The sequence below is a fragment of the Macaca nemestrina genome, chromosome 1 (assembly GCF_043159975.1).
Source record: "Macaca nemestrina isolate mMacNem1 chromosome 1, mMacNem.hap1, whole genome shotgun sequence".
NCBI lineage: Eukaryota > Metazoa > Chordata > Mammalia > Primates > Cercopithecidae > Macaca > Macaca nemestrina.
In genome coordinates, this window is record NC_092125.1 from 222,725,216 (window position 1) to 222,751,779 (window position 26,564).

At 51.4% G+C, this 26,564-nt stretch overlaps 1 protein-coding gene across 2 annotated transcripts in view; it reads right to left on the minus strand.

Annotated features, from left to right (window-relative positions):
• Positions 1-26,564, minus strand: part of LOC105473154 (UbiA prenyltransferase domain containing 1) — a 96,333-nt gene that overhangs the window by 49,639 nt on the left and 20,130 nt on the right. The window contains exon 2 of one of the 2 annotated variants that reach the window (XM_071100793.1): positions 9,927-17,970. The exons of the other annotated variant lie outside the window; for it this stretch is intronic. Coding sequence (XP_070956894.1) covers positions 17,897-17,970 — 74 coding nt within the window. The 3' untranslated portion in view covers positions 9,927-17,896. Of the gene's footprint in view, positions 1-9,926; positions 17,971-26,564 lie in introns of those variants that run through there. 2 annotated transcript variants of the gene reach the window in all.

Below are 26,564 nucleotides of genomic sequence, written 5' to 3' on the forward strand. Positions count from 1 at the left end.
GTTCTTCCCTTCTCACATTACAGATGGAGGAACTGAGGCCGAGCAAGATGCAACGAGACTCAGTCACAGACATCTAATGGCAAGGTGGGGGCTGTGGTTCCTAGGGTAGCATTCAGGTTCTCTAACTCGCTTCCCTTCTGAGGTGTGTTTTGGTTTTCAGTGTGGCTGCAATCCCTCTCTCTGCATTGTCCTTGTCCTGTCCTAATTGGGCTGAAGGACTAGCAGGTGACATCTCTTACCCCCGCAGGGAGAGTAAGTGAAGACACAGCCTACCCCACCCAACCCTGCCCCGACTCAGCCCTGGCCATGCCAGGCACGGGTGAGAGAAGGGCTCCCGTGGGCTTCCTGCCAGCTGGCTGCCTACTGGGGCAAGCGTGGCAGTCAGTGAGCAAGCAAAACAAACACGCCCCCCCAGGCAATGAGGCAGTCCCAGCGCCAGGAGGGACCAGAGGGCCTGGCAGGTGGAACAAAGTTCTTAGATTGCCCCTGAGAAGAGGCCCCTCTCCTTCAGGCCCCCCACCCAACTCCACTGATGGAGAGCAGAGTGGGTCCAAAGGGAGAGTCAGGTTGGACATCAGGAGAAGACTGCCAGGCATGAGGAAGTTCTGCCTTCCCTGGGGGCACCAGGAAATGACAGCAGCCAAAGAAAGTTCGTTCAAGTTGGAGGTTGAAGCCATCCCCTAGAAGTCAAGACGCGGCTCCTCTGGCCGCTGGGGCAGGAGCGTGCTGGTCTTGGCAGGGCACGGTGGTTCACACCTGTCCCAGCACTTTGGGAGGCCAAGGCAGGCAGATTACCTGAGGTCAGGAGCTTGAGATCAGCCTGGCCAACGTGGCCAAACCCCATCTCTACTAAAAATACAAAAATTAGCCGGGCGTGGTGGCATTCACCTGTAGTCCCAGCTATTCGGGAGGCTGAGATGGGAGAATTGCTTGAACCCGGGAGGCAGAGGTTGCAGTGAGCCGAGATGGTACCACTGTGCTCCAGCCTGGGCAACAGAGTGAGACTCCATCTCACACACACAGAAGTGTGCTGGTCTTGATATCGCTGCTCCAGCTAACATAGCAATGGATTCAGATAATCGGGCTTCACCTCTGTGCAGTGTGGTCTTAACATTTCTCTTGTTGTAGGATGAAGACACTGGGCCACCTGTCCCCTATAGACATTACCTGGAAGGGGAGCTGGCAAGGGAGACACATGAGATTTGGAGGAGAAAAGCACCAGATCCAAACTCATCCTGTTATAAGGGTGGAGGCACACGGAGTGGGGGATTTGACTCTTTCATTCATTCCTCCGTTCAACAAACAGAGCACCTGGAAAGGTCCCTGTCCCACTCCAGAGCCGGAAGGTGGCCATAAAACAGGAAGTCACATAAAATGACTTCAGCTAGAGGTGAGTGCCACATGGGACAAGTGGGGGTCGGGGGAGGGATGAAGGGAGCTAGAGATCAGGGGCTCTCTCTGCTTCTTGCAAAGGTGACTTGGAGGATGAGAAGGTCCACTTTCCCTGACCACTGCGGCCACACAGTGCTCTAGCAGTGGGGATGGATAAGAGAGCTCCTTCTTGCACCACCGGGACAGAGACAGTAGGCAGGCCCCAGACAGGCATGGGAATGGGAGGGCCAGGTGACTGGACTCAAGGGAGGCTGGGCCACCGTGGGGAGCCTGCAGGAGCTTGGGGGGCACCTGTGCGGGGAGAGGGGAGGGAGCAGACTCTGGAGCTGGGTTGTGACAACAGAGTGATGACACATTACTGTTTCTAAGTAAATTAAACATATTAATCACTGTAATTAGCAGAGCTGCCCAGCAGGCCTCGGCCTGGCTATTAAAACATTGGCACAGGCTCCTGCCATGGCCTGGGTGATCTCCCTACAGCTAGCTGGTGCAGGAGGGCTTGGGGCTAGCTGCCAGGCTCAGCAGAAGGATGGAGGATGGGGCCCGGGTGCTCTGGGCAGGCCAGGGGCCACGGTCCCTTCCACATGTCTACCTCCAGCCTCAAGACGTCTTCGGGTCACCTGAATGGCCACATTCCCTAGCATATGAGCACCACAAAGCAGGGAGCTTGCTTGCCTTGTTTGGTGACACAGCCAGTCCAGCATCCAGAAGAGTGTGCAGTCACAAGAGTGCTGGAAAAGTGGAGAGAGAGAGAGAGAGAGAGAGAGAGAGAGAGAGAGAGAGAGACTAATGCTCTCTCACCTCCAGGCATTTATACAAACTGATAACTCTATCTGGAATGCTTCATGTTGCTTGGCTAACTCCTCAGGGCTCAGGTTAGATGCCATGCCCCTAGAAAGTCTTCCAGCCCCCCCAGGTAGAGGTTAAGTACACACCCTCTTTTGCACCTGGAGTCTCCCAGACTTATACCTGTTGTAGAATTTACTGGGGTGTGTGTTTTGTTTTGTTTTTTGGTTTTGGGTTTGTTTTTTTTTTTTGAGACGGAGTCTCACTCCATCACCCAGGCTGGAGTGCAGTGGTGTGATCTCAGCTCACTGCAACCTCTGCCTCCCAGGTTCAAGGGATTCTCCTGTAGGCAGGATCTCACTTTGTCACCCAGGCTGGAGTGCAGTGGCACCATCATGGCTCACCGCAGACTTAAACTCCTGGGCTCAAGTGATCCTCCTGCCTCAGCCTCCTGACTAAGCAGGACTACAGATGTCCACCATCATGCCTGGTTAATTTTTTAATTTTTGTAGACATGGTGGTCTTGCTATGTTGCTCAGGTTGGTCTTGAACTCCTGGCCTCAAGTAATCCTCCCGCCTTGGCCTCCCAAAGTGCTGGGGTTACAGACGTGTACCACCACACTTGGCCGTGTAGAATTTAGTACACAATATCACAGCTGGTTTATGCATCTCTACCTCCACAAGACTGAACGCTACATGAGGACAGGGGCTATGGGCGCACCATGGTATCCCCAAGCTAACTGGGGACCACCCGGTGCAGTGGCTCACACCTGTAGTTCCAGCACTTTGGGAATCCAAGACAGGAGGATCACTTGAGGCCAGGAGTTTGAGACTTGGCTTGGGCAGCAGAGTGAGACCCCAGCTCTACAAAAAGCTTGAAAATTAGCCAGGCATGGGGGCTTGTGCCTGTAGTCCCAGCTACTCAGGAGGGAGGCTGAGGCGGGAGGATTGCTTGAGTCCAGGAGTTTGAGGCTGCAGTGAGCCATGATCATGCCACTGCACTCCAGGCTAGATGACACAGAGAGGCCCAGTACCAAAAAAAAAAAAAAAAAGTAAAGGAAGTTAAATGGGATGAGTGGGCACAGCTATTGGCATGGAGCCTCCCACATGGAACGTGCTCAGTGTTCATTGAATCAGAATCTTCGGCTGCTTCTTGAAACCTTTGAGCCGAGTTCCCCTGCCGGAGCCAAGCAGAGACGTGCCTGTACTTCTGCTGGAAGCCCAGCAATGAGGAAATAAATCCTCATGCATATTATTCCTGAGTAAAAGTTCTCCTGGGACATGGCTTGCTCAGAGCCTTCTCATTCCACAGCCAGCATGCCGCACAGACTTCAACAGCTCACCTCTGGCTCACTGGCTCACTGGCTCACTCACTGGCAGGCTGGCTCATCCTCCAGGGGCAAGAGAAGGAGAGAGGAAAGGAAATGGAAAAGTCTTTGATTTGTCAGGGAGCCTGCCGGCGCTGGTGAGCATCACTGAGTCCTAAAGCCCCACATGCCAAATCAGCAGCACGGTTCTCTGCCAGCGCTTGTAATTAGTCTGTCTGAGCATTTAGGGCAGCCCTGGGGGACAGAAAGGGTGGGCAGGAGAAGCTGGCATAGGAGCACCTGAGGCTGGGGCTGCAGAGCAAAGCAGAGGGGAGCCACCTGAGAGGACCCCTGCCCAGGGGGAAGGGAGTAGCAGGGACCCATGACCTGACATCCTGTCTGGAGACATGGCCTTCCGGGGAGCCTGGCGGCACTAGCTGAGCTGCCCACTGACCTCTGACACCACAGCACTAGTCAGGACCCAGTTCCAGCCAGCCTGGACCATTTACTAGCTGTGGGACTGAAACTCGGGGAGGCGGGGACAAGGGATGAATTTCCTCATCTGTAAAATGGGAATAAGCAACATCTGCCAAGGCCATCAATGTGGAAGTCGTCCTGAAGTGGACAGCCTGCTCTGCCTTTGAGATGGTGCCATGAAATAGAAGATGTGGACATCGTCCCGAAATGAACAGCTTTCCCTGCCCTTTGAGCAGGGGCATCGTCTTCCCCAGGAGCTCTAGGCTTTGTGTTTCCCATCTGACTCCTCTCCAGCTTCATTTCTGGGGAATGGGGAGCACTGAAATTGATTCTCTATTTCAGAGATGGGAAGAAACTGAGACGCAGAGGGGAAGGCAGGGTAGGAAGGTCAAGTCAATAAGAGGCTGCTCCTGGGCTGATCTTAGAGGCACATCACTTAACCTCTCAGACTTCAGCTTTCTTATCTGTAAAATGAGAGGGTGATGATAATAATAACGTAAAGGTAAATCCTTAATAACATCTGATCCGTACTGACAATGGGCTATGTGGCAGGCACCAAGAGTGCTGTTATTATTATTATTGTTCTCATTAGCAAACAGAAGCTCCCCTCATGTTTTTTCTCCTGTCTGCTGAGGTATCTTTTTTGATTTTTTTTTTAAACAGAATCTCGCTCTGTCGCCCAGGCTGGAGTGCAGTGGCGTGATCTCCACTCACTGCAACCTCCACCTCCCGGGTTCAAGCGATTCTCCTGCCTCAGCCTCCCAAGTAGCTGGGATTACAGGCACACATCACCACACCTGGCTAATTTTTGTATTGTGAGTAGAGACGGGGTTTCACCATGTTGGCCAGGCTGGTCTCAAACTCCTGACCTCAGGTGATTCCTGCCTCAGCCTCCCAAAGTGCTGGGATTACAGGCGTGAGCCACCGTGCCTGGCCTGGTGAGAGATCTTAAAACTGTTCTGCCTGTGCTGCTGCTGCTGCTGCTACTATCTCCATTTCTTTCTCTCAAAGAAATGCCTTCTAGAAAGCTGCTCCCTCTGTAGATAACAAGATGGGCAGATAAGGCCATAAAAGCAGCAGCCAGGCCTGAAGGAACCCAAGGACAGGGAGAGCAGTGTGGTGCTCTCTTCCTCCTAGTCCTGGGCAGGCCCTTCTCGGAGCCTCTGACTGCATTTTCCATCCAAGCACATGAGGCTCAAAATCTGGCATCAGCTCAGAACGGGAGCAAAGAAGCAGAGCTTCCCGAGTGAGCTGCTGGGAAATCCTATAAAAAGGCTGCCTCCAACTCCCTAATTTGCCGAGATGATGATTTATGGAGACATCCATCTTCCAGCCTAAACCTACTTCCTAGGACTTGGGCCATCATCGATGTAAAACTAATGAAAGGTTTATGAGTTACTCTGCTCCAGGTACTATTGATAAACCCTCTCACACCATTGCTACGGCTCATCCTCCACAGAGCTGCCGTGGGTCTTTGAAGCCAAGAGTGAGCGTCAAAGGTGGATCATTTTAATACCTCCCTTCTGAAGAGGAAAGTCTGTGCCGTGCCTTCTCCCTCCCTCCGTGTGCTTGTCCTGCCCCTGCCAGCAGCGCCATCCACGTCAGGGAGGCAGGGAGGAAGGGAGTCCAGGCTGGCCAACGGCCTTGGGGCCAGCAGACACTTCCAGAAAAGACTATATGAAACAGTTGTGAAGATGGACGGTGGAGACAGCTACACAACGATGTGAAGGTACTTAATGCCACTGCATGGTACACTGAAACATGGTTACACTGGGCCGGGCGTGGTGCCTCATGCCTGTAATCCCAGCACTTTGGGAGGCTGAGGCGGGCAGATCACTTGAGGTCAAGAGTTCGAGACCAGCCTGGCCAACATGGTGAAACCCCATCTGTGCTAAAAACACAAAAATTAGCTGGGCATGGTGGTACACACCCGTAATCCCAGCTACTCGGGAGGCTGAGGCAGGAGAATCACTTGAACCTGGGAGACGGAGGTTGCAGAGAGCCAAGATCGAGCCACTGCACTCAAGCCTGGGTGACAGAGCAAGACCCTATCTCAAAAAAAGAAAAAAGAAAAAGGTTAAAATGGAACATTTTGTGTTATGTATAAATTATCACAATTTTTAATTTAAAAACAATGACCATAGCCCTTCAGCCTTTGGCTGTGCTCAACACAGCCTGGGAAGACCTCATTTTCTGAACATCCTCAGGGAACAAAGTTGCACTGAGGCCTCACTACCTGTGGCCTGGAAAGCCCTCCAGGTGTCTAACCTCTGTCTTTCTTGCTGTACCCTGAACTCCAATCCCTGTCTGATGAATGTGGCTTTCTTGTGGAAAGGAAATGTTGCCTCACGTCACAAATGCTATAACTATAAGGTTAACAGCGTGGGCTCTGGAGGCAGAGTACTGGGGTTCAATTCCTAGTTCCGCCACTTGAGAGCTGTGTGGCTTCAGCAAGCTGCTTACCCTCCCTGTGTCTCAGTTTCCCCATCTGTATAATGGGAGGCACCTACCCTGCAGAGAGGCTGTAACGAGTTAGAACTTTTACCGTGCTCAGTACCAACTTCACATATAGCAAGCACTCCATAAAAGTGGGCTCCTACTGTTTCCAGCCTCCCCATGCTCCAGTCACTGCTGAGAGCATCTTCTTTGGAGATGGAAGATGTGCTATAAGCGGGGCAACAAGGAGAGGAGGGTGGAGGTGAGTGAAGGGTGTGGGATGGTGCACAGTTTGGAGGGTCTACCTTCCCTAGACTGAAGTTGACCGCATCATGATATCTGAAAAGAGGTCCTGGGGACACAGACGTCACAACCTTTAGGGGCTGGCCATGTTGGCATCAGACACAGCCACTGCAGGCACCCCTGGAAGCCTGGCTGTCAGCAGTGAGTGTCTGGAGTGCAGGGGAAGCTGGGAACAATAATGGGTGACCTTAAGGATGGTATGAGACTTCTGAGACCAGTTCATAAAAATACCATGGTAGGGGGCTGGGCACTACAGTGGCCTCATGCCTGTAATCCCAGCACTTTGGGAGGCTGAGGTAGGAGGATCACTTGAGGCCAGGTGGAGACCAGCCTGGGTAACATAGTGAGACCCCCATTTCTACCAAAGAAAAAACTAAAAATTAGCCAGGTGTGGTGGTGCCCGCCTAAAGTCTCAGCTACTTGGGAGGCTGAGGTGGGAGGATTGCTTGAGCCCAGGAGTTCGAGGCTGCAGTGGGCTCAAACTTTCACCACTGCACTCCAGCCTGGGTGACAGAGTGAGACCCTATCTAAAAAACAAACAAACAAACAAACAAAAACCAACCATGGCGGCTTTGGCCTGGTTCTTTCTCTCCTGTATCATCCACTCTGGGGAGTGCCACCACGTGGGGAGGCCTATGCAGGAGGACTCCAGCACCATGTGAGTTCTATCTTGGAGGCGGGTCCTCCAGCCCCAGCGAGACCCCTGACGATGGCAACCTCAGGACAGACCCTGAACTCAGCTGCCCACAGGTTCCTGACCCTATATTCCTGAAACTGGAATATAGAGATGTTTATTGTTGTCCTTAAGCTGCTAAGTTTGGGGGTAGCTCACTAATCCAGGTGGGGAGGGAGATGGGTGGGAGGCCAGGGTCCCTTCACCCTGCAGCATGGCACTCATGGAACACATCCATGGCTCTGCCCTCCCCGTCTGCCCTTTTATTCCAGTGAAATCCACGTCTGTGTTCCGCCACCTCCCAACCCCACCGCCCCCCACCCTCGCCCTTCCTGTCTTTTCGTCCTGACTATGCTGCTTTCTCAGTGGCTCCAGGCTGGGGTGAGGGGCTCAGCCCTTCTCAACCTCCAGAGCTGGCAGCTGTCGGGTCGCCTAATAGAGAGATCGAAGAGCAGCTTCTGAGAGCGGCTCTGCAGAGCATGGGAAGCCCTGTAGATCTTAATCCTTTCCCTCTTTAATCTTCCTTCCTCGTTCTTCGGTTCACAGGTTTTTCACACGCACTGCAGAGTTTCCAGAGATAAAGCCCCACAACCAGAGATGGCAAAGCACCTCCTTCCTCTGCCTCCAGGGAGAATTCAGCCGAGCAGGAAACCACAGAGTCTCTGGCTTCCGAGCGCTGGAGCAGTCTGTGAGTGTCAGGGACCCAGGAACCTCAGCCCCAGTCTGTCATTCCCTTCGGCTTCTGGCTCAGTCCTACTGCATCTTATAAGGCCCCTGGGTGAACTTGGGACTGGGAGGGGGTGCGGTACCCCTGGAGCAGCTGGGCCCACAGACTCACCAGGCTGAGAGAGTGTGGCCTCAGGATCAAAAGCAGGGGCTTTTGAGGTCATACAGGACTGGGAGCAAATCTCAGCCCTGCAGCTTCTTGCTGTGGGACTGCAGATAAATGGGTTTCTCTGGGCCTGCAAAGCTCTCAATAAACAGGAGCAGCCAGCAGCAGGACTGGAGTCCACAGGGCATCTGCCCCTGATCTCAGGTGTCCACAACCATCCTCTCAGAAGACAGGCAAGCAAGGCAGCTCTTCTGCCCCTCAGCACTGGCCAGGCTAGGACGCAGTGGAACATCAGGACTTTAAGTCATCCTTTAGGCCAAAGAATCCCCACATAACAAATTCATTGTGTGCAATAAAGAACTTGGCTGCACCCCTATCGGGGCGTTTGAGATCCAAATTGCTGCCTTGGCACTTCGGAGACACAGAAAGGAGAAATGAGCTCAGGGTCTCTGGGAAAAGCCCTTTAAACCTGCTTGAGAAATCAGATGTCTGGCTGCGGCTCATCTGCCCTCCAGGTCTGGAATAAGCGGAAGGGACTCTGGAGGGCTGTCTGACAGGCATGGAAAGCAGTGGGCAAGGGAGGGCAAGGTTTAGGGAAAGAGGGTGGCAGGATGGTTCATGCCTGTAATCCAAGAACTTAGGGAGGCTGAGATGGGAGGATCACTTGAGGAGGATCACTTGAGGCCAGGAGTTCAAGACCAGCCTGGGCAACATAACAAGACCTTGTCTCTACTAAATACATTAAAAATTAACAGGGTATGGTGGCACGTGCCTGTGGTCCCAGCTACTTAGGAGGCTGAGGTGGGAAGATTGCTTGTGCCCAGGAGGTCAAGGCTGCAGTGAGCTGTAACTGAGCCACCGCACTCCAGCCTGGGCAACAGAGCAAGACTCTGCCTCAAAACAAGACAAAATAAAAAAACAGAGAATGACAGGGACACACCAACACAAAGGGCTTCCCAGGTATGCCTGGCCCCTGAGCCAGGGAAGCTCTGGGGCATTTGGAGAGAAGAGCGCCCTTGATGGTGTTAGAATGAGCAGCCCTGGAACTCACAGACACAGGCCAAGAAGCAGCCTGGCCCTCACTCAGGCCAAGCTCTCCAGGCTTCACAAGTTTCCTCCCTTTCTCCCCAAGGCAGCCGTTCTGCTTGCACACTCATTCATTCATTCATTCAACACCCTTACCTGGAGCCTCCTCTGGGTGCCAACAAAAAGAGAAGGGCAGAGTTGATTAATGAAATTCAATTTCTAAATGCCAGAGCTCAGAGGACCAATCATGATCACTCACGCTTCTCAGCTATCCGTTGAGGAATAGAGTATCACGGGACTGCCAAAGAAGGTGACAAAAACTGCCCAAGAGAGACTGGAAAAGCCTTCACAGACGAGGGCACATTTGAGCTGGGTCTTGAAGGCTGAGTAGGAGTTCATCTTAGGAATAAAGAAGAGAAGGAGGAGGAGCAGAAAAGGCATTCCTGGCAAAGAGAGCAGCAAGGGGCAGGGAGGTAGGAAGGGCAGGGTGGGTTTGGGAGGTGGTAAAACGCGGAAGTGGATTTCACTGGAATAAAAATCAGTGGATGTGGAGGGCAGAGCAACAGAGACGTTCCATGAATGCCACACTGCAAGGTGAACGGACCCTGGGCCTGCCCACCCATCTCCCTCCCCACCTGGATTAGTGAGCTACCCCCAAACTTAGCAGCTTAAGACAACAGTAAACATCTCCATCCCTATTCCAGTTTCTGTGGGTCAGGAGTCCAGGAGCAGCTGAGCTCAGGCTCTCTCCTGAGGTCGCTGTCCTCAGGGGTCTTGCTAGGGCTGGAGGACCCACCTCCAAGATGGCACTCACATGGTGCTGGCTGTTGGCAGGAGGCCTGGGTCCTCCCTACATGGGCCTGCCCACATGGTGGCACTCCCCAGAGTGGGTGATACAAGAGATAACCAGGCCAAAGCGATATCTTAGTGGATATTCAGACCAGCCCTATGCAGTACGAGAGAAGACCATGAACGATGTATCAGGAGTTGGGGATTAGTAGTAGTAGTAGTATTGTCAGGACCATCTTGGAGGCTGGCTGCCATGTCACCTCCCGTGGGCAGCCCTAGGCAGGTGCATTAGTCCCTTCTCATGCTGCTATGAAGAAATACCCAAGACTGAGTGAATTATAAAGGAAAGGGGTTTAATTGACTCAGAGTTCAGCAGGGCTGGGGAGGTCTTAGAAAACTTACAATCATGGCAGAAGGAGAAGCGAACACATCTTTCTTCACACGGTGGCAAGAAGGAGAAGAATGGGAGCCGAGCAAAGGGGGAAGCCCCTTATAAAACTATCAGATTGGCCGGGCGCGGTGGCTCAAGCCTGTAATCCCAGCACTTTGGGAGGCCGAGACGGGTGGATCACGAGGTCAGGAGATCGAGACCATCCTGGCTAGCACGGTGAAACCCCGTCTCTACTAAAAAATACAAAAAACTAGCCGGGCGAGGTAGCGGGCGCCTGTAGTCCCAGCTACTCGGGAGGCTGAGGCAGGAGAATGGCGTAAACCTGGGAGGCGGAGCTTGCAGTGAGCTGAGATCCGGCCACTGCACTCCAGCCTGGGCGACAGAGCGAGACTCCGTCTCAAAAAAAAAAAAAAAAAAAAAAAAAAACTATCAGATCTCGTGAGAACTTACTCACAAGCGTGGGGGAAACCGCCCCCATGATTCAATTACCTCCCACCAGGTCCCTCCCGTGGGGCTGATGGGAACTATGAGTCAAGATGAGATTTGGGTGGGGACCCAGCCAAACCATACCAGCAGGAGGAGCCCTGGCCTGCAGAGTTCCAGGGAAGCACACGCTCAGCCCCTGAAGCAGGCTCTTTCATCAGTTTCCACCACGCTTTTCAAGGCAGCCTTCCAATTGGTGGGTATGACATGGGGCAGGGCTGGTGCTGACCATCTCTTGGGGAAGGGGTTGGGGGTCAAGAGGGCTATCTGTGTCTCGAGCCATGGGCTCTGCCAACACATAAGATCAAGCCCTTCCTGGCTTGATCTTGTGTTCACCTGCCCACATGGCTTCTGGAGTAGTTATCCTCAAAGCAGGCCTAAAATGTGCCCTATAGCAAAACCCTGGGATGCTGCCAGTGGGATGATCCACACTCAGCAAGGACCAGCCATGCCAACAGGGTCCATGCAAGGGCCTGGGACCTGCGAACCGCGACCTGCTCAGAAGTTGGTGTGGTCACTGGGGGGCTCCAGCGAGTCTGCATATGTCCAGCCCAGGTCCTGGACAGCTGAGACCTGCCTGCCCCTTGGGTAGTACAGGCCTCGTATAATTGAAATGCCAGGCAGCACCTGCAGACAATTTTATCACACTCTGTATAATGTGTAAATACCATTAAGTTAGACAGATTTTCTCATTAATTCTTGGTCCCAGTGACAGACCAGGAATTAACACAATTGATTTTCCAGTCCCTACTCATTATCAATCATCTCCCAGAACTTAGTCACATTTCATCTGTTCCACCTGGGCCCCAGCATCTATTTGGAGGTTTCAATATATATTAAACTAATAAAGAGCAATGGGCACTGGCGTGTCAGCCCTGGAAACTGGTGGGGATGAGTGAAGAAACAAATCCTGGGAAGAAAGTTGCTTCCCAGATTGAAGGCTTAGTCCTGCCCCCAGGATGCTGGCGCTGGCCAGCAGGGACTCAGCAAAGGGTGTGGGTAACTGTATCAGTTATGAATTGCTGTGTGACTAACCACCCCAAGACTTAGTGACCTAGAACAATAGCGTCTATTTGCTCGTGGTCCTCTAGGTGGCCAATTTGAGCTGGGATCCTGGGCTCACTTGGGTGGCTGCAGTTGGCTGGTGGCTGGGATAGCTGGAGAGTCTAAAGCCAGCTTCACACACACATCTGGTGGTTGGTGCTGGTTATCGGCCGGATGGTCTAGGGGTTTCAGCTGGGATGGCAGTTCTCTGCTTCGAGTGGCATCTCATCCTTCAGGAAGCTGGACCAGACTCCTAGCATCACTTTTCACTAGATCCTTTTGGTCAAAGTAAGCCAAAAGACCGATCCAGATTCAAAGGGTGGGGAACAAGACTCAACCTTCTGATGAGAAGAATGAGCCAAAGGCACATGACAGAGGGGTGTGCCACAGGGATGGGGGGCTTATCGCAAACAGGACACGACAGTGACCAATCTGGGATCAGGTTCTGGGGCCCTCCTCCAATGGACAGTTTATTTTCAACCCTTCACACCAAGAGATGATGGCTCTTATTCTTCAAGACCTTGGGACCCATCCAAGCAGGAGAGAAATGTGCATTCCTGAAACCGGAACAACAACCACATCCAATGCTGAGCTAAGGGACAGGAGGCAGAGGGAATCTGTGCCAAATTCCCTTTTTTTTTTTTTTTTTTTTTTTTTGAGACAGAGTCTTGCTCTGTCACCCAGCCCAGGCTAGAGTGCAGTGGCTCAATCTTGGCTCACTGCAACCTCCACTTCCCATGTTAAAGCGATTCTCCTGCCTCAGCCTCTTGAGTAGCTGGGATTACAGGCACGGGCCACCACGTTCAGCTAACTTTTTGTATTTCTAGTAGAGGTGGGGTTTCACCATGTGGGCCAGGCTGGTCTTGAACTCCTGACCTCAAGTTATCCACCCACCTTGGCCTCCCAAAGTGCTGGGATTACAGGTGTGAGTCTCCCCATCTGGCCAGCAATCTGTGCCAAATTCTTAATCCTGTCTCAATGTGACCTTCTGCTACCTGAATGCTTCTGGACCATCTCACCTGGAAGTTGAGTACTACTGTTTAGAAATTAGCAAGTGCATGCTACTGCGTGCTCTTGCCAATGTTGAAATTAGCAAGAACATGCACAATTACAAAAGCGAATCTTTCACAAATGTGCATATTGTGCAGAATGTTCTAATTCCAAGTAGGAAACAACTGTGGATTATCTGCTGCTTTCTATTGTGTCATCCCATCCTATCAGAGGTAATTTAATTTCAACATTATGGAAGTCACAACTCTACTTCACAAAGGGCTTTGGCGGTAAACTTTTCCTTGAGGTGTAACATACATTCAGAAGGGTGCACAGTTAAGTGTGCAATTCAATGAATCTTCACAAAGTGAACACGTCTGTTTAAACAGACCCCTACCCCCCACCCCAACAAGAGCAACTTTTATCCTGCCTTCTGACACCATAGATTAGTTCTGCAGGATTGTATATGCATAGGGAACAGGCTTTTAAAAGCCCGTGGCCCAGGTCCCAGAGGCAGGCAGTCACTGCCTTCCGAGCTATTGAATCAGGAGTCCCTGCTTGGAGGCAAGGATATGGCCTTCCAACTTCTCATGGCTCCTCCCCATCCTAAGTCCTTGTGTTTCATCCTCAGGGCAAAGCCCTTTGGTCCTGAGCATGCCTCTGTTGCCATACCAGATCCGAGCATGGGAGCAGGGGTGGGCAGGTGGGTGGAAGAGTTGGGGGAGTGCAAAAGGGTCATCAGAGGGAAGCAAGACTTTGTGATGCGAACGCAGAAGAGCTGGGATGTAGTGAGGACGGAGTAGGGGTGGAGTTTTGGGGGACACTCTTGGAGCAGGAAAATGTGTGTGGCCCACAGGGGCTGGGGGCATTGGTTGGAGGGGCGACCTTTCCCCCACTCCTCTGTGCCAGCATTCAGTAATCCTGTGCACCCACCTGGAATTATCCCTAGATAATCATCATCATCATCTTTATGGAAACATTTTTAAGATAAATCCTAATGTGCTTTATTATGTGACTTTTTCAGAAGTTCTGCAACAGGAAGGTGAAACAGGTTCTGAATGTTAAGCTGTAAGAGGTTATGAAGGGCATCTCTGCCTGGTAGCACCTCCCAGGTAATTAACTCCCTAATACTCATCAGGTGAGGGGGATGGCAGGAGAGGGTCCTTCCCACACCCTCTCAATACCGTTCTCTTCTTTTATCAAAATTGTCCAGGTGGACCAGGGCACTCTGCTTTTGAAAAGCCCCTAGTACCAGGCGTGGTGGCTCACCCCTGTTAATCCCAGCACTTTGGGAGCCGAGGCGGGCGGATCACGAGGTCAGGAGATCGAGACCATCCTGGCTAGCACAGTGAAACCCCGTCTCTACCAAAAATACAAAAAAATTAGCCAGGCATGGTGGCGGGCACCTGTAGTCCCAGCTACTTGGGAGGCTGAGGCAGGAGAATGGCGTGAACCCAGGAGGCAGAGCTTGCAGTGAGCCGAGATCGTGCCACTGCACTCTAGCCTGGGCCACAGAGCGAGACTCCATCTCAAAAAAAAAAATAAAAGAAAAGAAAATGAAAAAAAAAAAGAAAAGAAAAGCTCGTGGTTAGGGGTCTGAGCTCACCTGCAATTAGCCCCCCAGTTCCAGCTGTGGGAGGAGACAGGCACAGAGACACATATGTGCCATCCCAGGCACCAGCCAACTGCAGCCACACGAATAAGCCCAGGAGAGCCCAGCCCAAATTGGCCACCCACAGGACCATAAGCAAACAGACACTTGTTCTAAGCCACTACATCTTGCAGTGCTTTGCCGTACAGCAATTTATAACTAATACAGTTACCAATGCCCTTTGCTGAGTCCCCACTAGCCAATGCCAGCATCCTTGGTGGCAGGACTGAGCCCTCAAATGCTCTGTCCACTTTTACTAGAAGCCCCAGAGCAGGGTGCAGGGCATGGTAAGGCAGCAGGAGCATGGGAGATGGATGGGGTGCGAGGGCCTCCGCCTCCACCCCATTTCTGTCCCTCATATCCCAGTGAAATGTTGAGGGAGGTACCTATGGGGACAGAGGTGACCCAATCTCTGAGCTTTCCCATTTTGAGGGTCAATAGAACATAAAAATGCATCCCACCTGGACGAAGTGGCTCACGCCCGTAATCTCAGCATTTTGCGAGGCCAAGGCAGGAGAATCACTTAAGCCCAGGAGTTTGAGATCAGTCTGGGCAACATAACAAAAACCCCATCGCTACAAAACATTTTTTAAAACTTAGGCGAGGCAGTGTACACCTTTAGTCCCAGCTACACAGGAGACTGGGGCAGGAGGATCCACTGAGCCCAAGAATTCGAGACTGCAGTGAGCTATGATTGCACCACCATGGCACTCCAGCCTGGGCAACAGTGCAAGACCCTGTCTCAAAAAACAAAACGAACAAACAAACAAAAAACCATATCTGACTCCAGCGAGGACCAGGAAGGTTGAGATAGTTCTTTAGGAGTCTGTACTTACACAGCCAGTCTCAAAGCAGAATGGGGCAACCAATGATGCATGCAGCCAGGCCCCTCTCAGAACTGTTCCCCCTAGACGGGGTGCGCTGGCTCGTACCTGTAATCCCAGCACTTTAGGAGGCCAAGACAGGTGGATCACTTGAGGTCAGGAGTTGGAGACCAGCCTGGCCAACATGGCAAAACCCTGTCTCTACTAAAAATACAAAAATTAGTCGTGCGTGGTGTCGGGCGCCTATAATCCCAGCTACTTAGGAGGCTGACACAAGAGAATTGCTTGAACCCGGGAGGCAGAGATTGCAGTGAGCTGAGATCGCACCACTGCACTCCAGCCTGGGCGACAGAGCAAGACTCCATCTCGAAAAAAAAAAAAAAAAAAAGAACTGCTTCCCCTGAATTCCTAATTCTCTCATACAACCCTTCAGGTCCTCCCTCCCAGGACAGCAGCCCACAGAATGGACATCCCTCTTCTCATCTTTCCCCGATCAAAATGTCCCTATCTTGTGTAGCACTCATTTTAGGCCCTGATCCTCTCTTCTCCATGGTGACAAGCAGATTTTTTTTCCTTGATGAGAATCTCCTCAGTTATGTGCTTGTATTTTAGCAAGGACCTTTGGGAAATAGAAGGCCTTCATTCAGAGGACTGACTAATGGTGGAATCTGAGGCACAGAGGCAGGTTGATGCAGAGCTATTTAGGTGCAGGAGAGCCTCAGAGCTCCCATTAAATCATAGCCATGGCTGACCTGATGGAAGAGAATGTATTGTCCTTTCCATGAAAAGTTTTCACCCACAAACCAGTATGCTGCTGTCAGGGGTAGGGTTAAGCCCTTAGGGATGTGCTTACACCTGGGCAATATAGTGAGAGCCCATCCCTACAAAAAATCAAAAAATTAGCCAGGCATGGTGGCACGTACCTGTGGTCCCAGCTACTTGGTAGGTTGAGGCATGAGGATTGCTTGAGCCCTGGAGGCTGCAGTGAGCTGTGACTATGCCACTGCCACCCGTCTGGGAGCAAGACCTTGTCTCAAAAAAAAAAAGAATGTGCTTAGCAAATCTTTGGATGGATGGATGGATGGACGGACGGACGGACGGACGGACGGACGGACGGATGGATGGATGGATGGATGGATGAAGCCCAAACAAGAATGGAACAAAAGACCTTAATCTCATCAGCCCTTGACCTCATCCAATCTTCCAAACTCTGGGAGTCCAGGCAGAAGACCAGAGGTCCCCAGCATTCCTTCTTTGAAATGTCAGCTTAGGGCCCACTCCAGGTGCAGATCTAAGAGAGAGGGAAGGTGTCTCCTCCAAGAACTAGTCCTCAGCACCCACTGCCTTGGACCAACAGGGTAGCTTCTCCCCAGGGCTGTCCCAGAAACACTGGGGCGGGGGGCAGGGGGTGCTTCCCTGCCCATTTCTATCCCAGAGACCCCATGTCCCACGGAAGTGCATGCTCCCGGAAAGAGCCTGAAATAGTTACACAATTCTGTCTCCGTTTCTTGTTCCCCCTCCTGCGCTTAAGTGCCTATTAGGGACAAAGGGACAGGAACAGAGGACAATAACGTCTGTTTTTCCAACAAGCTGGTGACAATGCGGATCTGGAGGCAGAGCGTGCGTCAGCACTGGGGCCCAGATGCAGCCCTGCAGCTGCAGAAGCAACTGGCACTCCATCATTTATCAGGGAGATCACCCCCTAGTCAGTGGCTCCTCACTCGCTGGCATGTATCCTCACCCGGGGTGCCATCACTGCTCTTGCTAGATCAGGCTAACCTCTCACTTTTTTTTTTTTTTTTAAATCTCTAGTGGCTTTCAGGAGGAACCTGGAAGCCACAAGTCCTCCAGTCTTAGTCCTGCCTTCTCAAGGTTAGGACCAAAGATGGGACACAGCATGGCAGGAAAAGCACTGGGTTAGAAGTCAAAGGGCTTGGCTTCTCATCCCAGCACTCCCATCAGCTCTGAGACCTTGGGGTGCTGTGTCTGTCTGGGGACGTTGAGAGCAAGGTATTTAACTTGCTGAAGGAGCCTCGGTTTCCTCATCTATAAAATGGAAGTTGTCATACCTCAGTCTCGGAATTGCTAAGAGTCTCAAGTGTGAGAACACACATATGTGATCCTAAGTCGGCTCAGACGCAGAGTGACTGGGAGCAAGCGGGTGAGCCATGGCAGCATGTGTTTCTGCAGGTGACCTGGAGGCCACCTGTGCCTAAACCTGACTCCAATGCCCAGACATGGCTGAGATGATTTCCATCAGTCAGACCGCACAAAGCAAATAAAATCAACTATCCATTGACTGGGTGTGGTGGCTCATGTCTGTAATCCCAGCACTTTGGGAAGCCAAGGCAGGTGGATCACTTGAGGTCAGGAGCTCGAGACCAGTCTGGCCAACATGGTGAAACCCTGTCTCTACTGAAAATATAAAAATTAGCTGGGCGTGGTGGTACGCACCTGTAGTCCCAGCTACTCGGGAGGCTGAGGCAGGAGAATCACTTGAATCTGGGAGGCGCAGGTTGCAGTGAACCGAGATCATGCCACTGCACTCCAGCCTGGGCAACAGAGACTGTCTCAAAAAAAAAAAAAAAAAAAAATTCCATCAAACTGTGAAGACCCCTGAGACCCTGTCTCTGCTGCAGCCCCTCAATCCTACCTCTTCTCCCTCTTCTCTCACACCCAAGGCCACCAGCATGACAAGCCGGCCACATGCCTGGGTGGCTCAGAGGAGCCATGGAAAGGGTTAAGGGAGAGAAAGGCGAGGAGGAGAGGCGGGAAAGAGGGTGGGAGATGAAGGCAATAACAAAAGAGGCAGCTGTGACTCTTTCAACATTTTTAAAGAGATTGAAATTGAAAACGAGATTTATAAAAGGCAACCGATCACGCTTTGCTCCCCCCTTCAAAAGAAAAGAAGTGTTGAAAATGAAAAAGACTTTTAACCAAATGAGTGCTGTGTTTAGAGTTGGAAGAGAACCAGTCCAGACCATGTGTGGTGCTGCTGTGCGGTGGCTGTGACCATGAGCAAGTCACTGAACCACTCAGCCCATGAAACAAACCGAGCACGCACCTCTCAGGGCCATGCGGAGGCCAGCGTGAGACACGCACGGAGAAGGCGTCCGTGAACCCCAAGTTGCTGCCCAGATCCAGCGTCTGGTGGCTCTGTCTGTGACTGTGGTTAGGCGGCTTTGACATGCCGCTGTCACTCCCACCACTGAGAGAGACAAGGGAATGAGTATCAAGGATGACCCAGGGCAGGCAGTGGGGTTTCCAGGGCAGGGCCTCTCCTGGGGAAGCCCATCTTCTCCCACCTCTCATGCAGTGAGATTGGCTGCAGCCACTGTGATGGCCTGGGGCACGGATTACACCGTGCTTTGCCCTGCTTGACTGACTTGGTTTTATATTCACTCCTCACCATCCCCTCCCTGTTCCTTCTTGGAAATGGAATGGCTCTTCTCAGCAGAGCCACCCAACCCCTGCACCCAGCCTCTGTGCCAAGCTGGCAGGATAATGGATGGCTCCACCTCCTTCTCTCCTCCGTCCGGAGGGGCTCTGAGCAACCCTTTGCTCACAGCCTCTGTGGTTCCCGTTATCCTCCTCAGAGCTGCATGGAGACTGGTTGTCCAGACATTGCGATGGCTTTACCAGGTGTCGCTCATTGCACTGGGTTCCCTTCATGTTCGGCGCCTACTTAAAACCCAGAATAGGCCGGGCGCGGTGGCTCAAGCCTGTAGTCCCAGCACTTTAGGAGGCCGAGACGGGCGGATCATGAGGTCAGGAGATTGAGACCATCCTGGCTAACACTGTGAAACCCCGTCTCTACTAAAAAAAAATACAAAAAACTAGCTGGGCGAGGTGGCGGGCGCCTGTAGTCCCAGCTACTCGGGAGGCTGAGGCAGGAGAATGGCGTGAACCCGGGAGGCAGAGCTTGCAGTGAGCTGAGATCCGGCCACTGCACTCCAGCCTGGGCCACTGAGCGAGACTCCGTCTCCAAAACAAAAACAAAAACAAAAACAAAAAAACAAAAACAAAAAACCCAGAATAATAACTGCACCACTGTGGGGTACAGGAGGGGGCCCCACATGTCCATAAGTGCACGCACATATGTGCACACTTGCACATGGGAAACATACATTTATTTATTTGTTTATTTATTTATTTAGTTAGTTAGTTAGTTTTGGAGACAGGGTCTCACTCTGTTGCCCTGGCTGGAGTGCAATTGCGTGATCTCAGCTCACTGCAACCTCTGCCTCCCAGGTTTAAGTGATTCCCCTGCCTCAGTCCCCGGAGTAGCTGGGATTATAATACGTGCCACCATGCCCAGCTAATTTTTGTATTTTTAGTAGAGATGGGGTTTCACCATGTTGGCCAGGCTGGTCTTGAACACTTGACCTCAGGTGATCCACCCGCCTCGGCCTCCCAAAGTGCTGGGATTACAGGCATGAGCCACCATGCCTGGCCCAATTTTTAAAAATATAATAACAACTCTGGCGGGGAGCAATGGCTTATGCCTGTAATCCCAACCCTTTGGGAGGCCAAGGCAGGTGTATCACTTGAGGTCGGGAGTTTGAGGCCAGCCTGACCAACATGGTGAAACCTGTCTCTACCAAAAATACAAAATTAGCTGGGCATGGTGGTGCATGTTGTAATCCTAGCTACTAGAGAATTGTTTGAACCCAGAAAATAGAGATTGCAGTGAGCCGAGATCGCACCATTGCACTCTAGCCTGGGCAACAAGAGCAAAACTTCATCTCAAAAAAAAAAAAACCATAATAATAATAGTAATAATAACAACTCTGGTAAAACAGACATCAGATGTCTTCCAGTTTTCTTCCCTTGTCGAATGAACCTGGACTGCAACCCAAGGAGATGTTCTTTCCCTTGTACCTAGAGATTCTTAAAGCCCCTCTGAAGGACGGGTCACTCACAGCCACGTGTAAGACCACCTATCTCTCCATCCAGGACTTCCTCAGAACCTTCTTAACCGTCAAGCCTCTAGGGCTGTGAAGCATTCGCATGAGAAGTCACCTTGACAATCTCTGACCCCAAGGCCAAGACCCCAACTTTTTCATAGTCACCCCACCAGGATTCCGGTCTCAGCATAACCAGGCTTGGCTCTCCTGACAGAAGGGCTGCAAACGGGTCATCTTTCAGTTTCTGCATGGAACTTATCCTGGCACCAGGGCAGAGCCCCTCGGAATCACCAAATGACACTCCCCAAACACAGAGTGTCATTCAGGCTACTATTCAGGCTACTACAGCAAAATAGCATTAAACTAGGTGACTTATAAACAACAGAAATGTCGCACAGTTCTGGGGACTAAGAAGTCCAAAGCCAAGGCAGACTTGGTTTGGTGAAGGCCCACTTTCTGGTTCATAGATGGCGCCTTCCAGCTGTGTCTTCCCATGGAAGAAGGATAGAAGGAGCAAGGCGGCTCCCTGGGGTCTCTTTTATCAGGGCACTAATACTCTACCCGTGAGGACCCTATTCTCATGACCTAATCACCTCCCAGAGTTGCCACCTCCTAATACAATCATGTTGGCGATCAGGCTTCAACATAGGATTCAACATGAATCTGGGGGGACACAAACATTCAAACCACAGCAGAGAGTTTTACGATGAATAGTTGTTTCTTTTCTATCTCCCTCACTATCATATAAGCTCTGGGAGCACAGACATCTGGTCTTGTTCACTTTCTATGTTTAGTTTTAACACAGTTCCTAGTACTTACCAGGTGTTCAATACATGTTTGTTGAATGAATGAATGAATGTACCAGGCACTGTATCGGGAAGAACACGGACCCTCAACCATGGACCCTCTCCCCTTCGGTAGGAAAGTCCGAGATTACACAAAAAACGACATTCTAAAATAGTCATCCATAAGAAAGGAAAGGGGGCTGGAAGCAGTGGCTCAGGCTTGTAATCCCAGTACTTTGGGAGGCTGAGGCGGGCGGATTGCTTTAGCCTAAGAGCTGGAGACCAGCCTGGGCAACATGGTGAAAAGCCCGTAGTCCAGGCTACTCTGGAGGCTGAGGTGGGAAGAGCACCTGAGCCCAGGGAGGTTGAGGCTACAGTGAGCCATGATTGTGCTACTGCACTCCACCCTGGGCTACAGAGTAAGACCCTGTCTCAAAACAAAGTGGGGGATGGGGGTAACTCACTTTATGAAGTGCCTACTACATACCAGGCACATGCTAAGTACTCTGTGAGCACTACCTCATTTAAACCCAAAATTACCCTACAAGGCAAATACTATCATCCTCCCTTGCAGAGGAGGCACTGGAAGCTCAAAGAGGTTACGTAGCTTGTCTGAAGGTATCCCGGGGGTGAGTCACTGAGCCTGGACTTCTCCCCACCCAGTGCTGCCAGACTCAAAAGCCCAAACTCTTTCCACTTCACCAGTCAAATTCCAGGAGTCATATAAGGTATGCCTGTTTGTCTGTCTGTCCTCTGGAGAGCGTAAGTTGCCTGAGGATAGGGATCAGGTCCCATTTACCATTATACCTCCCAGAGTTTAGCAAGTGCCTGTAACATAATACTTGCTCAATAAATTGGTCTTGCAGCCACCTGCAGATGGCACCAGAGGAGATCTAGTCACAGATAGTGAATTGTTCATGGTCTGGAACAATGGGGCATGGAGAAGTTCATCTCTTCTGCCCTCATCCCCCCATAGCCTTTGTGCCTCTGTGTCTTACACGTGGCTGTGAGTGGCCTGTCCTTCAGAGGGGCTTTAACAATCTCTAGGTGCAAGTGTCTGTGTTGATGCTTGAGGTGGCAGGATAATGTATGTAGGTAGCTTTTGCTATTTTTCACTGTGTGTCCTCGAAGGGCAGGGGTGTGCCTCATTTATTTTGCCTCCTGGGGCAGAGCAGGCTCTCAGTAAAGGTCTTTGGCCAAGGCAAGTGTCAGCTGGAAGGCCCTTGTTGGTGACCATGGTGACCTCTGACCCCCTCAGCACTTCCCTTGAATCTGAGGGCCTCCCACCTAGTATTCCCTTGGCCTCAATGTGGCCCAGAGCTGAGGGGCTCCTAACTCGCAGGAGACTTGGGCTCAGCGCTCCCGCTTCACGGGTGCTTTCCCAGGCCTTGTCTCTCCAGGCCATTCATCTTGATTAGGTATTGGCAGCTGAGGATGATTAAACACCCCCGCCATTCTCTCGTTTGTTTCTCAGCAAGGAGGTATCGGAGTTTTCATTCTGCAGAAGGCTTTGACTTTAGCAGTGGTCAGAGTGCCCTTGGCACACCTGCCTCAATGCTCCAGTTGTCTGACTGCACGGCCAAAAGAAAGAGGCTGATTAAGGAAAACTTGGAGTCTTACCCTCTCAGGCAGCAACAGGGGGGCTTTCTCCAGCTGGGGGAATTGAGCTGTCCATCAGCACCTCAGTTTCCATGGAACAATCACCTCTCATGGCCACCTCTTCCTAGAAACCTTGATCCCCGCTCCTTGTCACCTCTTCCTGGAAGCCTTCCTGATACCCAGCAGCCCCATCTCTACCTTGATGTTCTGTGGTTGTTGTTTATTCTACGGTTGACGTGTGTCAACCTCCTCTCCCTTCACACGGCACACTGAACCTGAAGAGTTGAGTACCCTGTGTCCTAAACATGCATACAACTATCAGCTCCAGGTGCTGCCCACCCCAAGGCGGGAAGGGGCTCACTTTCCTCTCCTGGAAGGTGGCCAGCCCCATTCTCAGGAAGCAGGTCTAGGAGGCAGGTCACTGGGCAGTTTCTGGGAGCTTGAGCACTGGCTGCTCCCATGCTCCTGATGTGGGCACTCTGCTTCGGTGGCTAGATGAGGACTGGAAGAGAAGAGACGAATGAGGGCAGACAGATGAGGGGACAGAAGCATACGTTTAACCTGAGACTGGACCTTCGCCTCCATCATCGTGGGTAGGCAGGAGCCACTCTCCATTATCTGGGGATGGGCAGACTTTGACTTGTAACTTTGGCCCAACCAGCCAGAGTAGGTTAGACCAACAAGCTTAGTTATTATCCCCACAGAGCTGGCCCCTGGGGGTGTTGGTGGGAATGCCACCAGCCAGGAGGCAGCCATCCCACCCTGATGGGAACCACCTCCCTGGCACTAGCGCATTGGCCACTTCTGTAGGCCCATAGCTGGCCCCATCACTCACACACTTGGGAGCAGCTAAGGGCAGACCAATGGATTGAGCCCCTTACATGCAAGGAACTGTAGGGCAAGCAGAGAGATGAGGGGAAGTTTGCACTGAAGGCTGGGTGCAGTGGCTCACGCCCGTAGTTTGGGAGGCCACTTTGGGAGGCCAAGGTAGGACTGCTTGAGGCCAGGAGTTCGAGACCAGCCTGGCCAACATAATGAGACTCTGTCTCAATTTTTTAATTAAAAATAATAATAAAAGAACTTGCACTGAATTAGAGCAAGATTTGAATCATGGTTGTATTGCTTACTAGCCAGATGACCCTAGACAAGTTTACTAATCTCCCTGAACCTCAGTTTCCTCTCTTATGAAAAAGAGACCTTAATATCCAATTTGTAGGGTTGTTATGAGCACTAAAAGAATGCATTTAAGCACCAGAACAGTGCCTGGTCCATACCGAGCATTCAACAAATGATAGCTTTATTACTGCCATTCCCTCGGCCAGTCATCCAACAATTATTTATTTAGAGACTTCTACGCACCAGGAATATGAGCCAGATCTTAAAAGCTCTTAAGAGTTACTGACATGGGGCCGGGCGCAGTGGCTCACACCTGTAATCCCAGCACTTTGGGAGGCTGAGGCGGGTGGATCACCTGAGATCAGGAGTTCGAAACCAGCCTGGCCAACATGGTGAAATCCTGTTTCTACTACAAATACAAAAATTAGCTGAACGTGGTGGCGGGCACCTGTAATTCCAGCTGCTTGGGAGGCTGAGGCAGGAGAATCACCTGAACCCCGGAGGCAGAGGTTGCAGTGAGCCGAGATCGCGCCACTGCACTCCAGCCTGGGTGACAAGAGCGAAACTCCATCTCAAAATAATAACAATAATAATAATAATAATAATAATAATAATGAGTTACTGCCATGGTTCTCCTCTCCTCCAACCCCAAGTGGAACTCACCTGTCCTTACTGCCAGCTGATGTGATGCAGTGGTCCAAACTCTCACACCTGTCAGTCAGCCCTAGAGGGTCCAGCCCCTCCCATGTAACTCAGTCATTCAACAACTAGTTACTGAGTATCTGCTCTGTTGTACCACACACTGTGCTAGTGCTAAGATGGGCTGGAAAAGAAAACATGGTCCTTATACTCTAGTCCTACCACTTACTGGGAGAAATTGACAATAAACATGTTGACAAACTAATAGACACGTAATACACACCATGCTGTTGTCTTCCCTGTTAAACCCATTTGTGATCCTAATAGGAGGCAATTCTAAGCCAAGCTGGGGGAGAAAGAGGCCAGGATATGGCAGGAACGTGGGAATGCAGACTTTGGAGGACCCCTTGAATCACACCACACAGAGCGCTGCCCCTCGGGATGCATGGGGATGCATTAACATCATAGAAGGGCCCCAGACCAACTTGTGTTACCCAGCTCAGCCTGGTTGGGAGCATGTGATCAAGGCCCTCACTGTTCCTCCCAGAGCTCCAGCATCTTCTGAAATGAGTCTGTGCCTTGCAATTACAGCCTTTCCCTGACCCCAGGAAGCCGTTTGCAAGCCTCCTGATGAGCCCAGACTCAGCCTTTGCCCCCTCCTCAGGCAGGAACCCGACTTGGTTTATACCACCATTCACCATCCTAGCTTAGTCACTCATGGTGGGAGGGCTGTCCCAGTTTGAAGAAGGGCAGATCACAAATGTCAACTGGCTGGAACCCAAGTGCCAGGTTCTTGCCAGAGGCACTCCTTTTACACCAGCCTGCACAGTCTGGAGCCCATAATGAAAGAAGCTGACAGTCCATTAGCAGCAGAGTGGTCCGCAGGGCTCAGAGGAGAGGAGCTGTCATCCCTCTCACTTCAAGGGCTTTCGAGGTGCAATCAACTCTGTGAGTGTGTGTGTGTTTGTGTGTGTGTGTGTATATATAAAATATTTTCAAAAAAAAGAATATCTATCACAGGAATATCTGTTCCTTTTAAGATGGGTAGACCGTCAACGGTCTGACATCAAGGAGAAGAAATGTCAACATGGCTCTTGTACTCTGTCCTCCCAACCCCTGGGGGCAGGTCTGAAAGACAATCCTGTAATAACAGAACAACTGAATCACAGGATTGCAAGACCCTTAGAGGTCTTCTCATCCAACGCCTCTCTGATGTGACTCTTCACACCCATGTTCCTGACAAGGAATCTTCTTTTTGTTTGAATGCCTCTAGTCACAAGGAACTCACCCCCGACTGAGACATTCTGAACATCCCACTCGCTGATTTCTCCAATGGCTAAGAAACCTTCCTGATCTGATCTGGCCAGGTGCAGTGGCTGAAGTCCTGATCTGATCTGGCCAGGTGCAGTGGCTGAAGTCTGTAATCCCAGTATTTTGGGAGGCTAAGGCAGGTGGATCACCTGAGGTCAGGAGTTCAAAACCAGCCTGGCCAACATGGTGAAAACACAAAAATTAGCTGGGCATGGTGGCACGTGCCTATAATCCCAGCTACTCAGGAGGCTGAGGCAGGAGAATCACTTGAACCCCAGAGGCAGAGGTTGCAGTGAGCTGAGATCGTGCCATTGCACTCCAGCCTGGGTGACGAGAGCGAAACTCTGTCTCAAAAAAAAAAAAAGGAAGGAAGGAAGGAAGGAAGGAAGGAAGGAAGGAAGGAAGGAAGGAAGGAAGGAAGGAAGGAAGGAAGGAAGGAAGGAAGGAAGGAAGGAAGGAAGGAAGGAAGGAAGGAAGGAAGGAAGGAAGGAAGGAAGGAAGGAAGGAAGGAAGGAAGGAAGGAAGGAAGGAAGGAAGGAAGGAAGGAAGGAAGGAAGGAAGGAAGGAAGGAAGGAAGGAAGGAAGGAAGGAAGGAAGGAAGGAAGGAAGGAAGGAAGGAAGGAAGGAAGGAAGGAAGGAAGGAAGGAAGGAAGGAAGGAAGGAAGGAAGGAAGGAAGGAAGGAAGGAAGGAAGGAAGGAAGGAAGGAAGGAAGGAAGGAAGGAAGGAAGGAAGGAAGGAAGGAAGGAAGGAAGGAAGGAAGGAAGGAAGGAAGGAAGGAAGGAAGGAAGGAAGGAAGGAAGGA